Raw genomic sequence first — 16,372 nt, forward strand, 5'->3', positions numbered from 1 at the left:
TCAGATAGTTTCACTTACCTACAGAACATAAATACCAAAAAACCAGTTACACACAAATAATAAAAGAAACAAAATTTGAACTATTAATAGCAAAAATGAAGATAATGGTACTATGGTGATGGTTCATGGGTGATATGGTGGAAGGAGAACTACAGGGACATATCTGAGGGGGGAAATCAGTTACCTTACAAAAATGGACAGCTGATACAAGAAAATAAACTAATTTAGAATTTTTTTTAAAAGATTAACTATTCAAAGTTCTTTCTAAGTCTTCTGTTGATACAATTAAAAAATCCAATCTAAAATGTTATAAAAAAAAAAAAAAAGAAAAAGATGATAATGGTTACCAGAGGGAATAGGAGAAAGGATGGATGAAATGGGTCACAGAGGCAAATAAAGGTATAAGGGCACAGGTGATTTGGGGGAGGCAATAAAAAAAAAGTTCATGTTATAAATCAGTTTGAAAATAAATTTGCTTTTCCCTTATGAGTAAGGTACTATTTTTCCCTGGCTCCTTTAAAAAAATTTTTTTAGTTTTAGTTTTTGTGTCTTAGTTCAACAAAGATATATTCTGTTTGGTAGTTACTGAGCTTTTTGATACTCTGTGTTTATAAGTTTTCAGCCATTTCTTTTAAAACTTTATCAGTTCTGCCATCTTCTTCCTTTCCTTTTTAGACTCCAGTGATATAGGTCTTTGATCTTTTGTTATAGTAACAAAAGTCTCTGAGGCTCTGCCTCTTTTCCATCTCAGTCTGTTTCCCTCTTGTTCATATGGGGTAATTGCTGTTGTTTTGTCTCTGAGTTCACTAATTCTTTCCTGTCTTCTCCATTCTGCTGTTGAACCTATCAAGTTTTTTTTTTATTTTGGTTATTATGCTTTTCAGTTCTAAAGTGTCCATTTGCTTCTTCTTTATATCTTTTATTTCTTTGGAGAGACCTTTTTATTTTGCTGAAGTGTTCTTTTTTCCCCATTTATTTAAAACAAGTTTATAATTGCTCATTGAATCATTTCTATGATGACTGCTTTCATATCCTTGTCAGATAATTACAGCATCCATGTTATCTATTGTCTTTTCTCATTTAAGTTGAAGATTTTTTGGGGGGGTACAATAAGGGGTTTTCAGTTGTAGTCTAGATATTTTGGGAATTGTATTAGAGATTCTGAATCTTACTTAAATCTTTTAACCAGTCTCCCTGACACTGCTGGTAGGGAAAGAGAAGTGCCTATTTATTTATGTCAAGTAGAGGTAAAAGCCCAGGTCCTGACTTACCCTGTGTTGATACCCCTGAGGGAGGAATGACAAGAGTTCTTGTTTGTTTTTTATGGGACTGGGGAGTTCAGGCTCCTCACTGTCCTCTCCTGTCACCTCTCTGGGATAAGAAGAAGTGCATCATTGTTGCACCATGTGACTGCCAGTGACACATTTAGGAGTTAATTACCCCCGGTAGGTGGTGAAAGTTTTGCCTTCCCACTCACCCTTCTCTGACGCTAACTACCCTGACATGAAGGGCGAGGAGGGTCTCATTGCTCCTAGGTGGGGATGGACATCTAGACTTCCCATGTGGTCTCTTCTGACATCAGGGATTCTTACAGCCTTTAACAGGTAGAAGGTGGGACTCTTTTCTCAACCTTCAGCCTTTGTTGGGGTAAGGGGGGAGGGTGCAGCCACTAGTTTTTCATTGTGTTTTATTGGATTAGATGGTTACTATCTAAAGGTTTCTGCCTTTAAGCTCTGTTTCCTGGTCCTTTGGCTAGAGAGAACTGGCTTTTATTTAGGGCATTTTTTGTCTATGTCCACTGGTGTCACTGGGTTGGTAGCTTCTCCAGTACTCAGTCTGGGGTATATAAAGTATAAAGTGGGCCTCCCCGGTGGCTTAGTGGGTTGAGCGCAGCGCTGTGAAGCTGTCCACAAACTCTGCAGCGTGGGTTCGATTCTTGGCCGACCAGGGAGATTCCCACATAGCATGGCAGACCTCTCCTGTTGCGCCTGCTGCTCCCCTCAGCAGTGTATTTCGGTCATCTGCCTATTCTGCTTCCCGCTCTGTCTCTGGTGAAGCCTCTGGCCTGTGCCCCAGATCTTGTGTAAAATAAATAAATCTTTAAAAAAAAAAAAAACAACTAATTAAAAAAAAAAGTATAAAGGTCAAGAATATACTGTGGTGTCTTTCCTTAGTCTTGAGATCTTTACCGTTAATGTTTTCTTATGTTTGGTTTATACCTGTCTAGGATTTTTAACTAGACTGTAATTGAAACATTACTGTATGAACTCTTCATCACTATGCTCTTTGTATTTACTAATTTTTTTTGTCATATCTAATCTCCTGTTATCCCACTCTTTTTCATGTAAGAGCTTGTGTTTTTCATCCATAGACTCAGTTTTTAATGTCCTCTATGTCTGTCAAACATGAGAGACATAATGAAAACAAGTCTTTTAATGTCATTCTCTTCTATCATTCGTATAGTTTCTGGTTCTGTTACTACTGATTTGTTTGGGCATATTTTCTTGAGTCTTTGCATTCCTATTTTTTATTGGGTGCTAGACAATTCCAAGGTTGCTGGGTGTTTTTGTATTATGAATATGCTTGAGAACTCAGTTACTTGGAAACAGCTTGATTCTTTTATGGTTTGCCTTTAAGCTTTGTTAGGTAAATTAAGAGTAGCTGTTAGTCTGGGGCTACGCTTTCCCACTACTGAGGCAACATCCGTGTTCCAGGTTTACTACTGTAGTTAGTGACACCTCATGTTAGCTATTTGTGGGCTTCAGTAATTGTTCCCTATGTTTTTTTCTTTTTAAAATATTTATTTTTGTTGCAGTAACATTGGTTTATAACAGTATATAGGTTTCAGGTATGCAGATTTTTATGTCAACATCTGTGTGTGGTACATTGAGTTCATCACCAAAAGTACAGTTTCCATCCACCACCACACAGTTGACATCTTTTACCCAGTTTACTCATCTTCCTTTCCCCTTCCCTTCTGGTAACCAGTATTTTGTTCTTGTAGTCTAAGAGTATTTTTTGTTTTGCTTCTTTATCAACAACATATAAGTGAAGTCATGTATTTGTCTTCCTCTAACTTATTTCACTTAGCATAATACCTTCTAAGTCCATCCATGTTGCAAATGACAGGATTCATCATATATATATATATATATATATATATATTTACACACAGACACATTAAGTACATATACATCATCTTTATCCACTCATCCATCATTGAGCACTTAGGTTGTTTCCAACCCTTGGCTATTGTGAATAATGTGGCGATGAACATGGGATGGGGGTGCATACATCTCAAATTAGGATTTTTTTATTCTTCAGATAAATGTAATGTAATAGCTGGATTACATCATTCAGGAAGAGCATTTTCTATTGTTAATTTTTTGAGGACTTTCCATATTGTTTTCCATATTAACTTACCAATTTACATTTCCTTTTCCCTGCATCCTCACCAACACTTGTTGTTTCTTGCCTTTTTTATAATAGACATCACAGGTGTCAAGTGATATCTCGTGGCTTTGATTTGTATTTCCCCAAAAAATAAAAGACATGGAACACTTTTTCATGTGCCTACTGGCCATCTATATTTCCTCTTTGGAGAAGAATATTTTGCTTTGTTAAAATGACCATTTTAGCAGTGTTGATTCTAGTCCATGATCACAGGATATCTTTTCCTTTTATTGATTTATTTTTTTTCTTCAATTTCTTTCAGTACTGTTTTCACATTTTTCAGTGTATAGGTCTTTTATCTCCTTGATTAAATTTAGTCCTAAAATATTTTATTCTTTTTTGTTGCAGTTATAAATAGGGTTGTTTCTTTAATTTCTCTTTATACTGGTTTATTATATATGGAAAATAGTTGATTTTTGCATATTGATTTTGTAGTCTATAACTTTACTGGTATTTGTTTATTATTTCTAATAGATTTTTTATGGAGTCCTTAGGGTTTATGTGCATAAAATCCTATCATATGCAAATAGTGACAATTTTGCTTCTTCCTTTCCTATTTGGATGCCCTCTCCCCTATTTTTAATGTCTGATTGCTACTATTGCTACTGATTTTCTGCATTTGTTTTGATTCTTTGTGGGGGGGGGGGTAAAAGCCACTCCATTTACTCCATCTTGACTATATGTAGAAGTTTTTTTTATTAAATAAACATTAGAGAAAAATTTCTATTCAACAAGTTTTGACTAAGTAAGTTTGTAATTTCTAAAAAAAGTTTTAATATAAAATGCTTTACATATCATATGTAAACATAATATGACACAATTTCATATAGTAAGATTATTTTCCATGTTTATTTTATGCTCATCTATGGCTCACATGTGAAATTGCTTGGCACATGGATTCCAAGAATAGTGGTATTCTAGGCAATTAGGAAGGTAAACTTTCATAAATGTGCAGCAAATAAATAACAGTTCTATCAGAAAGTCCAATTTTTAAAGTGCCTTAACATTTGAAAATTAATAACTAATGATTTTTATAGATGCAGACTTTTGGCTTATGGGAATCTTGTTTTGGTTTGGGGGTATTCACATGAACTTTCGTTATACTGAACTGAGTTGTCTAAATTTTTCGAGCTTCATAAAATTATAGTAAATTTCAGTAGTTAAGACTTCTTATAATTAGTGTTTGTATGAGGTTAATTTGGTATTGCATGGAGAGTAATACAGCATATCTTCAGGCACAGTAGGAAAGTATAATGATGCTGGATTTAAAAAAAAAAAATAAGAAAGTACAAGTTGAGTCTGGACCTAATTCTCACAAATTGTATTGCCTATTTAGCCTTTTTGTCACTATCTCACATAACCTTTTTGAGCTTAAAAGACAATTATAAGAGGGCCTCGCCAGTGATGCAGTGGTTGAGTGCTGGGTTGCAAAGCTGCCCGCAGCTTCTGCAGCGCCAGTTCCATCCCCTGCTACTCCCTGGCCACCGGAGGAGGGTCCCACATTGCGCTCAGACCTGTCCTGCTGCCCGCTTCTCCCCTCAGCAGTGTACTTCGGTCCTTCTGCCTGCTCTGCTCCCTGCTCTGGCTGTGGTGAATTCGCTCACCCTCCCGTGCTTCTGACTGTACCCAGTGCTTGTATAAATAAAATAAATAAATATTTTTTAAAAAGAAAGACAATTACGAGAATTAGATGCATTTTTATGAAAAAAATTAGTAAACTGTAAATGCTTATAAATTAGCTGTCATTTTGAGAGTTAATCCGAGAAATACAAGTATCAAACAGTATATATAGTGGGAAAATTTGACTGTATCTAAGCCTAACATTAATAACTGGAAATTTTTTTCTTGTCCTGTACTTACTTTAGTTACTTTCAGAAATTTTTTAAATTTGATTTTTAATACCCAGCTTAATAGAAATGAGTCATACTGTCATATCTTTACTCAGCAACACACACTTGTGCTCACATATATGATCTGTGGTTTGTGGAGACAAATAAGGATATTGTTCAGTAGCCTACATCTTTAACAAAGAATATTTCCAGCAAAATACAAATTAGAAAATGCAGATCCTTACATATTAATCTAAATTTGTGAACTCAGTAATATTTAGTGAAAAAATTTGAGAAGATCATTAAGTCAAATTCTGTGTTCTCTGTAAATTCCAATGACTCTACTCCATGGAGTTAATTAGCTGACTTTAGTTTTTTATGGTTTCAAACATAATCTGTAGAATGATGGAGTTATTACTGAGAATCAGAATAAAAGATTACAGAATTATTCTCTATGAATCAGATTTTAAGTAGAAACCACAATTGTTTCCTTGTTTCTCATTCATGCTTTAGCAGAGGATATGATGCCATAGATCTGAGTTGGTTTGTAGTTTCTCCTTTAAGGTTCACACCATTTTCTTTTACTTTTTAAAAGCCACAGCAGTTTTGATGTAAAATCAAACCACAAAATGTACCTTGTTGACTATGTAGTGGGAGTGTTGTGTTAAATATCATTTAGTAGTCTCAGTACTGATTGTGGCAATCCACTTTCGTCATAGTTTGAAAATATAGCATATTAGCAAACAAGTAAACACATAAATATATTGGGGTCAGTATAATTGCAGGCATATGGGAAACAATTAAATTTTTTAAATATATTAATTTGTGTTTAAAAATAGTGCTTATTTTTAACTTGAGTATGTTAATTTTCTTTTATTCTTCCTTAGCATCAAGGCATGCCATGGATTGCCTCTCATAAATGGGCAAAGCTGTGATCCTTATGCAACAGTTTCTCTAGTGGGCCCTTCTAGGTAATGTTTATTATTGTTAGATTTTTAAGTTTTAAAGTTTTATTTAAGAGTTACAAAATTAAGGTTCTAAGAAGAAATATGAAATAGCTCTTTATAATACATAGTAATAAATGATTTGAAAGCAAAATCTTTATTCAGTTCATATACTTACAAACAACCAAGTTCTATTTTTACAGAAAGAAAATGGGTGCTATTTTAAATCTGCACTCTTAGATTGTGGTGAACAACCTGTTTTATAGTATTAAGATGTACTTTAAAACATGAACTTGGCCTTCTGCACTTACCATCAGCCTTCCTACTTTTCAAATGTCTTAGATTTTATAAAGGTAAAATCCTGTGTTCATAAATGCTAGCTCAGAATAACAAGTCAGTTCCCATATTTATATTTGGAAAGCAGTGGACCACTGAAAATGCCTTTTCACCTCATGGGATCTGTGCTCAACAGAAGAGAATTCCAAGCTTTAGCCAAACTGTTGAAATACCACACATGGTAAATGTGCCATATCATTGATTTAAATTATTTATATAAAAACCTATAACACTTTGTAATATTTTGTATTTTACAACTTCCTTATGGTCTCTTTCAGAGCCTGACTAATCTGAAATTAGTCTACAACTTAAAGATTTAAAATCAGGAAACAAAAAGCACAAGATTCTTTCTAATTAGACACACACAAATGCATACCCTTTCTCACTAATCCCATACTCTCTAGTTATTCTTACTTTTTTACAAAGTAATCAATAAGTACGTTGAAAAATATGTTTGTTTATATGTATATAAAGTACTTAGAACCATGACTGGTACTCATAGGGTACTCAAACAATAGTGTATTATTATTATTATTACAGATGGTTTTAAATTTAAAAGCAGATATTCAGTCCTTTAACTTTTACACTGTCAGAGGGATTTAGTTTTGCATGTTAAAAATGTTTAGCCTAGTAGAGCTGTTTTGTTTTTGTTTATAATCAATACCTGAAACACAGATTCTTTAGTGAAATTGTTTTGTATATACAGATAGAAACTATTTGGAATATGAATTCTTGTTTTAAAAAGTCATTATTGGGCCTCCCTGGTTCCTTAGCAGTTAAAGTCTCAGCACTATCAAACTATAGTCAGCCACTGGGGCATGAGTTCTATCCCCAACCTGGGAGATAACCCACATGGCGCAGTAGACCTCTCCTGTCTGCCCTGCTGCTCCCCTCAGCAGTGTATTTCAGTAGATCCACCTATTCTGCTCCCCACTCTGTCTCTGGTGAATTCTCTCACCACCACCACCTGCCACCCCTGGCACCTCTGGCCTACACCCCAGTTCTTGTATGCATAAATAAATAAAATGAATCTTTAAAAAAAATAAAAAGTCACTATTGTTTTTTATATATTATAATATAGTTGTATAAGAGGTTAACATTGGGGAAGTCTGAGGAAAGGCTGCATTGAGCTTCCCTGTACATTTCCTTGCAGCCTCCTGAATCTAATTATTTCACAATAAAAAGTTTTCTAAAAAGTCACTGTTGTTTTGCAGTCCAAGTTAAGGATGCTTTTTGTATTCTTCGGGTACTTTTCAACATAAATAAAAGTACTCTAAATCTCATTGTTTTCCTTCTGCCATTTATTCTGAGTTGCTGATATAATAGAATATATTATTTGAAGGAAAAAAAAAACCTGAAGAAAGCTTGACAGTCAATCTATTATAGCCATAGAGAGAATAATACAATCTTGGCATACATAGAATATACAGAATTTGTGTATGCTTTGAATTTTAGAGATAACTTAATTTTTTTCCTCAAGTGATATTTAACACTACAGTCTTCCCTGAGTCATCTTAACAGTTAACAGAGGTCAGTCTCCCTGGTTGGAAATAGCATGTTTTATAATTGTGTACTATTAAGTTCTACAAGGTAAAACTCTACCACATTGGAACAGGAATGACCAAAAGAAGACAAAAGTAAAGAAGAAAACAAGCAACCCGCAGTTTAATGAAACCTTTTATTTTGAGGTAACTTTTTTTTGTTTTATATAAATATTAACATGGAGTCGTTAATACTGAGTGCTGGTTGAATTATTTCTTGAAACTATGGCCATAATGATCATTTTTTGAAATTATTTAACTGTTTTTCTCCTGAAAGTAGAATCATGGTGTAATGCAGTGGAGGTCCAGTAAATAAAACAAATAAAGGCAGATTTGTGATTAATTTGGAGGTGAGGCAGTCTAGGGCCACACCATTCCCCAGTCATCCTCAGTATCACATCCTCCTCCCTTACACATGGTGGCCACCAGTCTCTTCTGCACAGTACAGTTTGAAACCACTGGTGTAATAAATACGCTAGCCCTTGGTAGATCTGAGTTCTAGTTCCAGTTAACTTTGAATAAATCTCTAAATGGGAAACTCAAGTTTCTTATCTTATGAAGGGTGATTTTTTTTTTTTTAAGAGAAAATAGAGGCAGCCCTGTCTAATTGGTAAAGTTGTATGAGGCCCAAAAGTGAGCTTTGAAACTAAGTAACTATTTTATAAGGCCTTAATATAAAAGTTACTTTTTAGCCCAATTTTCTCTACTCTGAACATATGCATTTTTTTTTCATAGAGACTTTCGGCTGCCTTGACTTTGCCCCAGATACAGTGCTTTGGATTTCTTTACTGTGGAGCGTTTGTTAAAGAAATTCTTTTTTTCACATTACTTGAAAGCAACAGGGAAAAAATGAACTTTATTCTGAAAGAGGGTAGAAACTCTATTCTAACCATACAGAATGTTACAGTTGTGAATAACATGAAAAGAAGATTTGAAAAAAGGGAGTTAGAGTCTGCTTTTTCTTCTTTATGGGTGTTTTTCTTGATATTTAAAAGTGAACAGTGAGGGTCACATCTCACCATGCCTGGTTATTACTTTAATAAAGTAATAAAGTAATAGAGGTTAAAAATATGTCTCAAAATTGAAATGGTTTTCTTAATTTCTTCTTCAGATTGATTGTTTGCATATAGGAAGTCTATAATTTTGATTAGGGTTTCTGTGAAGTTTTTAGGATTCTCTGTGTATATTATTACATCATCTGCAAATAGTGATAGTTTTACATCTTTCCTTATTTTGATTCCTTCTATGTCTTTCTCTTGTCTTACTGCTCTGGCTAGGACTTCCAGTATTATATTGCAAAGCAATGGTAAGAGTGGACATCCTTGCTTTCCAGATCTTAAGAGAAAGAATTTCAGCTTTTCACCGTTGAGGATAATATTGGTTGTGGGTTTGTCGTATATGGCTTTGATTATGTTAAGATATGTTCCTTCTGTCCCAAGATTTTCAAGGGCCTTCATCATAAATGGATATTGAACTTTGTTGGATGCTTTCTCAGCATCTATTGATATGATCATATGGCTTCTTTTATTTATTTTTCTTTTTGTTAATGTGTTGGATAACATTAATTGATTTTTGAATGGCCATCCTTGTGTTCCTGGAATAAATCCCACTTGGTCATGGTGTATTATCTTTTTGAGGCATTGTGGGATTCTGTTGGCTAAGATTTTGTTGAGGATTTTTGCATCAGTGTTCATTAGAGAGATTGACCTGTAGTTTTCTTTTTGTGTGTTGTCCTTGTTTGGTTTTGGTATTAGTATAATGTTAGCTTCATAAAATGTATTTGGTAGTATTCCTTCCTTCTCAATTTTTTGAAAGAGTTTGTGTAAGATAGGGATTAGTTCATTTCTCAACATTTGGTAGAATTCATTTGTGAAACCATCTGGTGCCTGGACTTTTGTTTTTCATGTGAGTTTTGATTACTCTTTCAATTTCACTGCTTGTAATTGGTCTGTTTAGGTGTTCCGTTTCTTCTTTATCTAACTTTGGATGAAATGGGAAGAATTGTGGGGATGGAGGCAAAGGAGAAAGAAAAACAAAAGAAATATACCAGCATGAGACTTTTCTATTTCCTGGCTAAGAACTTAGTTCGTTTATTCTACATTATTAATGGCTGTTATATTTAACTTGGAGAAAATGAAGAAAAGGCACCTTGTAGCAAACAGGTTACTCATTTGAAAGTCACCTGCTTGCTTTATCCAAGTGTACCTATTAGACTTTGAAACATCCAGAAAACATTGTGTTAACCTTATAACAATAAGGTTCAGTCCTTATCCTTTAACTAGAATAGATTCAAAAACATACACAGATGCATGCATGAAGCAGCAAAACACAGACATTAGCAAGATTAACTGCATTCTGCACTACCTGAGTTAAGTTAGAGAAAGGAGAATATTAGAGAATGAACATTTTGATAAGAGACTTGGTGACATGTCTAAAAGCAAAAAGTTATGTGCAAAGAATAGCAAGTAGAAATTTGATTAGAAGGTTTACACAAAGAGATAATAGAACTAAGGCTATAAAACAGAGTTAAGACCAACTAATGATAGACCTTGAGTGCCTGACTGAGTTGCTTAAATGTTAGCCATTGAATGTTTTTGAGCCTGTAAGTGATAAGAGCAACACAGTGTTTTGGGAGGAATTAACAATCATCTGTGGGCCAGATGGCTTAGAGAGAGAACAGAGATCAAGAAACTATGGTAGTTTAGGTATGTAAAAAAAAAAAGTTGGGTGGATCTGATTCAAGGGAGCTTTATAGAGATAAAAAGGGATAGATAAGAAAGAAACTGCAAAGGACAAGATAGCGAATTGGTTATAGAAAAAAAGAGGCGTCAGATGTTCAAATCTTGAAAAATAGAAAAGTTAAGAAGAGGAAAAAGATAAGTACTTCATTTTGGGACATAACAAGCTTGAATTCTGAGTTGTAAAATCCTCTAATAGGCAGTTTATGACAGAAACTTAAAATGGTAATGGTTGTAGATATGTACTCAGTATTTGCTTACAGGAAGACAAGAAAACCAAGGGAGTAAAGGTATATGATAAAGGAAGAAAGTAAAAAGAAGCTCAGTTCTACCACTTACTATGCATTCAGCTTTGATCATCTCACTCATTTTCTGTACTTCAGTTTCCTCATTTTTGAGATGAGGATAATAAATCTAGCCCTGCCTGCTTCCGAACAGTGTTCTGATGAACAAAGGAGATAATGGATGTGAAAGCAATTTGTAAACTTCATAGCACTGTGCAGCAAAATCTAAAGGAAAATATAAAAACCCTAGAGAAAATCCGTATTTGCAAGTTCTGAGAAACAAGATGTGCCAGAGGAAGAAGCAAAGAGAAAAAACTTAAAGAAAAGAATGTTTCTGGGGAAGGGAAGTATAGTTATATGATCACTGGTTCAGATAGATTAGGAAGGTGAGAACTAAGAATTCATCAGACTTGATTATTGAGAGAGGGTTTTTAGGATTATGAGCTATTTCTGAGAAAGCCAGATTCTAATTTGAGTGCATGGTGAGGAGCTGGAGGCTGGAGGCTAATCTGTCTGTGAAAGGAAAAATATAGGAAGACCAGAATTTAAAAGAATTTTTCTTAGACTTGCGTAAGTGAACAAGCTGGTAAAGAAAGCCATAATTAAAATAGGTCGTACGCTTACTACATGTTGATGGTGTACTATGTGTGGGTGAAGTCAACTTGTAAAAGAGAATAAGAGAACAGTAAATTGAAAGGTCTGTGTGCAAATGGACATATTCAGGTAGACTGTGGTAGCTCAGGATGTTCCTGCCAGTGGTCTTGACATTTTCAGTAAAAATGTGAGGAGGGAATGTAGAGTGGGGATTGTTTGTATCTTGAGAAATGTGGGAAAGTCTTCAAAAACTTCTTAGCATGTGTAGCATCATTGAAATATAACACTTTTAGTCTGAGTCACACAGATTACATATCAACCATAGAATCTTATTTGTTGCTTTATATTGCATTGCTAAGAAATGGTATGGATGCAAGTATTTTTTTTTAATACCATTTTATTCTTACCTCCCTACTAATTCCTTTGCTATTTTGTATTGGGTAGAATATTACCTACACATTTTCCTGTGTTTTTAGCCACAGCTGAACATTTTTAGGGATGATGGTTGTTTTAATTTCACATAGGAGAAAATATTTAAAGAAATTTTTTTATTAAAATACTTTATTTATAGGTATCCAGACCCAGTAGTTATAGCAGAAAGTCCCAGTTCCAGGTAGAAGAGGAGGACATTGAAAAACTAGAAATTAGGTATGTTTCTTGGGGTTTTATACAATTGCTTTTTTCTGTGCCAAAAGAAAATCCTAAATTTAACTGGAAAAGGTTGAACAAAGCTTAATAGGAATGTGTTTAGCAAGTTGGCTGATGACTCTTAGAAAAAGTGTATCTAATTTAAATCTAAGTTATCTTTTCAAAATCTGACTTCTTTGCAAAAATAGTATATTTATTTTATAAACAAAGATGTTTTCCACCCCTATTTTATTATTTTTAAATTTTTCACTACTTTGTTACTTAAATTTCTGAATCATAACATAATGGATACAGAGAATGTGTAGAAAAGTATTATGTATTAGCAAATTAGAAATAATTTCTTTATTCTTCTTAACATATCTGCTGTCTAACAGAAATTTCAGTGAGGTAAGAAGTCCTGTAAGATGATTCAACAAACAGGTGCATGTGTTTGAAGTTTGTGCTATTTCCTAGGTCTTAAATATATGTATTGTTTGGGAGGGTAAGTTTTATAAATGCATGTGTAGGTGTGGTGTTAACGGTGTGTTTATCTAAAGGGTGTATTAATCACATGTTTGGAATGATCAGGTAATGTATTTTCTAAAATCACCTATCTATTACTTATTAACTGGTTCTAATTGAGAAAGAAACTATAGTCTTGTGTTGGTTTCTTCTCTCAGAGTCAACAGAGTAACTCTGTAGTCCTTAATGCTACCGGTTAAAATAGTCTCTGTAAGAAACTTAAGTGCTTTCTTTTAGACTATTTAAAATAGTTACTTTCTGTGCAGTATTTTGCTTTCTTAGTTTAGATAGTGAGGTATATGATAATGCTGGCATCTCTTAAGCATGTAAGATTACTGTTATAATACACATCACAGTAGTTAAAGCTGTTGGCAATGTATGTTTTCTTAAAATGTTTGCAAAATATAAAATCAGTTTTAAATTTTCAGGATTGATTTGTGGAACAATGGAAACCTGGTCCAAGATGTTTTCCTAGGTGAGATTAAGGTTCCTGTGAATGTCTTAAGAAATGATTCTTCTCATCAAGCCTGGTAAGAAAACAAACATTCTAGTGAATGCCATAGTAAATCATCACCTCTAATACCCTGTACATGCAAATAAATGCTTACTATAAGCACATTTTAAATTTGCAATGACACAAACCAAAGTCATTAACATTTAATTCATTTGGTCGTTACTATTACAGAAATGTAAGTACATTTTGATATAGTACTGAGATATAACATCTGAATTCTCTCTGAATATTTTTCTATTCAAAAACTAAATCTTATCTCTAAGGAGAAATTACATTAAAAACTTTTATGTAAGAGTTGCTCATTTGAGAAGAGGCGTGATCACAAATCAGCATTTGCATTTCAGGAGTTATCTTAATGGTCATGGTAACTGTGGACATTTGAGAAGCAAAGGGTTTATTGTAGGGAATAAGCTATTTATGGGATCTAAGCAATAAACACACCACACCCCATTGAAATGCATTGTGGATAGCCCTGATGTTATTCTCTAAATGTCTATTAGATGTTGTTAAGCTGATTCAGTTAATATACTTTTCCGGAGTGCTGGTCACTCACTCATGGCTGCAATATTGTTTTACCTTTTTCATGACAGCAAAGGTGACATTAAATTGACATTGAATTTAGTGTTCAGGTATTAGATTGATGTTAGTTTCCCAAACAGAATCACTGTAAAACTTTTTTTTTCTGTTTCTAGCACTTAAAAGCATGTATATCCTGTCCCTTCCCATAGATTGCCCAGTGGCCAGCTGTCATGCTACCCTTGAGTTTCAGCCTTTCTCATTTGCATTTTTAGTCCCATTTTTTTGGATCTCTGTTTCAGTTGCCTGGCAGAGGAGTTGAAACTGAGTTATTTGATATTACTTACTGGGCATTAGTCTCATTTGCCTGAAGTGAGGCTGCCTCTCCTGATTGGCCCCACTGACATTCACTTTGGACTCAGCTATCCTCAAGCAGTTATCCTACCCTGTAGGCTAATTTTTTTAGACTCTCAAAATTTTTTATCCCTTGCAAATATATATCTAAGATTATAACTAAATTTAGTAATGATGACAAATTGATGAACATTTGAGGCCTTTCACCTCCCCCCAACACACACACATTCTCACGAAACACACATTCTAACCCTCTAGTGTCTTTTCTACCTTTGTAAAAGTAGCATACATTTTAAAATAAAAATTTCTAAACTCAGTTCATCAGATCTTAAATTATATTCCATGCTACTCCATACAAAATATAAAATCAGTTGTGCTTCTCAGGTCCCCTCAAAGTGAACTCAAATGTGCTGCATGCCCTGTATTTTAAGTAAGACTGTCTTCAGACAGGCCCTCCAATTTTGGCAGAATGATCCAGCTACTTTGGCAGAATGTAAATACATTAACAGAAATTAATTTTATTCCTATATTTTCTTTTGTTGGTAGTATTTTAAAATATTTTAAAGTAATGTGCCAAATATTTATATAAGTGCTAACATTTATAGTATGAAATAGAAACATCTGTTAATTCATTTATACTTACATATATAAAAAAATAAAAAACATGAATGTCATTTCCTTTTAAGTCAGAAATTAAACTCTTTGCCGCCTTTGTCATTTATAGAGCTGTAGCATCCCCTTGTGGGATTCATGGTAACTACATGAAACTTGAGAAAAATCTGTATTAACCTTCAGGATTTTAGTCATATTCTTTCTAATCTTGATATCAGAAAAGAATAATTTTCAGTAATATAATTCTGTTGTTTGAAAAACCTCAATTTGCTTTTCTTTTTCACACAATTTATACCTAGTATTTGTCTATTGTAGTCTTCCTGAAAACAGATTTTTAATGGTTCCAATTTAATTTTGTTCTCAAATTATAACAACCCAGTCATTTTCCCATTCCTTTCTTGGATTCCTTAGTAATGATGTGTATTCTTTATTCTGGAATATCTGTTAAATGTTTGGATTAGCTTGTTATTGCTAATATTAACTAGCTTTAGCTTTAATCTTTGTAGATAATAGACTTTTATTTTTTTAAATTAGTAATATACTCACATGGTTCACAGGTCAAAAGGTAAAAATCTGTTTCATATGCCTATCCCTCTGCTAATCCTTTTCTCTCTTTTGAGGCACTTACTGTTTTGAGTTTCTGGATTATTTTAGGTATATGTAGGCAAATTTTGTGTGTATGCGCGCTTGTGTGTGTTCTTCTTTTCTCTTCTTCACACATGTACACATACTGTATCCTGCTCCACAACTTGTTTTTTTCTTTTAATGGTTAGTAGAACTTCAGTAAGTATTTGTTGACTAGATGGTGATTAATAGTATGGACTCTGGAACCAAACTGCCTTGGTTCAAATCCCACTGCTGCCATTAACTACCTGTGTGACCCGGGACAAGTTACACCACCTGTTTGTCTTTGCTTTTTTTGACTATAAAATAGATATACTACAGGGGCCTCCCTGGTGGCGCAGGTGGTTGAGCGCCACACTGTGAAGCTGTCCGCAGCCTCTGTCCGCAGGTTTAATCCCGGCCGGCCGGCCGGCTAGAATCCCACATGGCGCAGCAGACCTCTTCTGTCTCCTGTGAATTCTCTCACCCTCCCGAGCATCTGGCCTGTAACGTGGTTCTTGTATAAAAATAAATCTTTAAAAAAAAAATGGATGTAATAATACAAGTAGTTGCTTTCTAATGTTGTTAGAGATGAAATGTATTTTATCCAGTAAGCCACAAGTTCTATGACTCTGAGTATACCTCAGTGCTCTCATTCTTAATAGTTGTGCTGTCATCACTATTATTTAACATCAATACATAGAGAATTTCCACTTTTTTCTTTTTGGACAGTATTCCATTGTTTGGAATGTTGTAAGTAAAGAAAGCCTTAGAGATAATCTAGTTCAGTCTCATTTCTACAGTCAATGTCAGAGAACTTAATGTGTGTAAAACTTTTGTGTGAATATATAATACAAATTGGTACAATAATTCTCCCCACACACAATGATCTGTAATGTAAAACT

At 34.1% G+C, this 16,372-nt stretch overlaps 1 protein-coding gene across 3 annotated transcripts in view; it reads left to right on the plus strand.

The window, feature by feature from the left end:
* The window catches only part of RASA2 (RAS p21 protein activator 2), a gene marked incomplete at both ends in the record, with an annotated part of 114,107 nt that overhangs the window by 62,808 nt on the left and 34,927 nt on the right, over positions 1–16,372 (plus strand). For all 3 annotated transcript variants that reach the window (XM_084231170.1, XM_084231171.1, XM_084231172.1), the window contains 4 exons: positions 6,170–6,253; positions 8,178–8,250; positions 12,291–12,367; positions 13,297–13,398. In XM_084231170.1, the coding sequence (XP_084087296.1) occupies positions 6,170–6,253; positions 8,178–8,250; positions 12,291–12,367; positions 13,297–13,398 (336 nt within the window). The remainder of the gene's footprint in view (positions 1–6,169; positions 6,254–8,177; positions 8,251–12,290; positions 12,368–13,296; positions 13,399–16,372) is intronic.

This window comes from Talpa europaea, assembly GCF_964194135.1.
Source record: "Talpa europaea genome assembly, chromosome: 4".
In the NCBI taxonomy this organism is placed as follows: domain Eukaryota; kingdom Metazoa; phylum Chordata; class Mammalia; order Eulipotyphla; family Talpidae; genus Talpa; species Talpa europaea.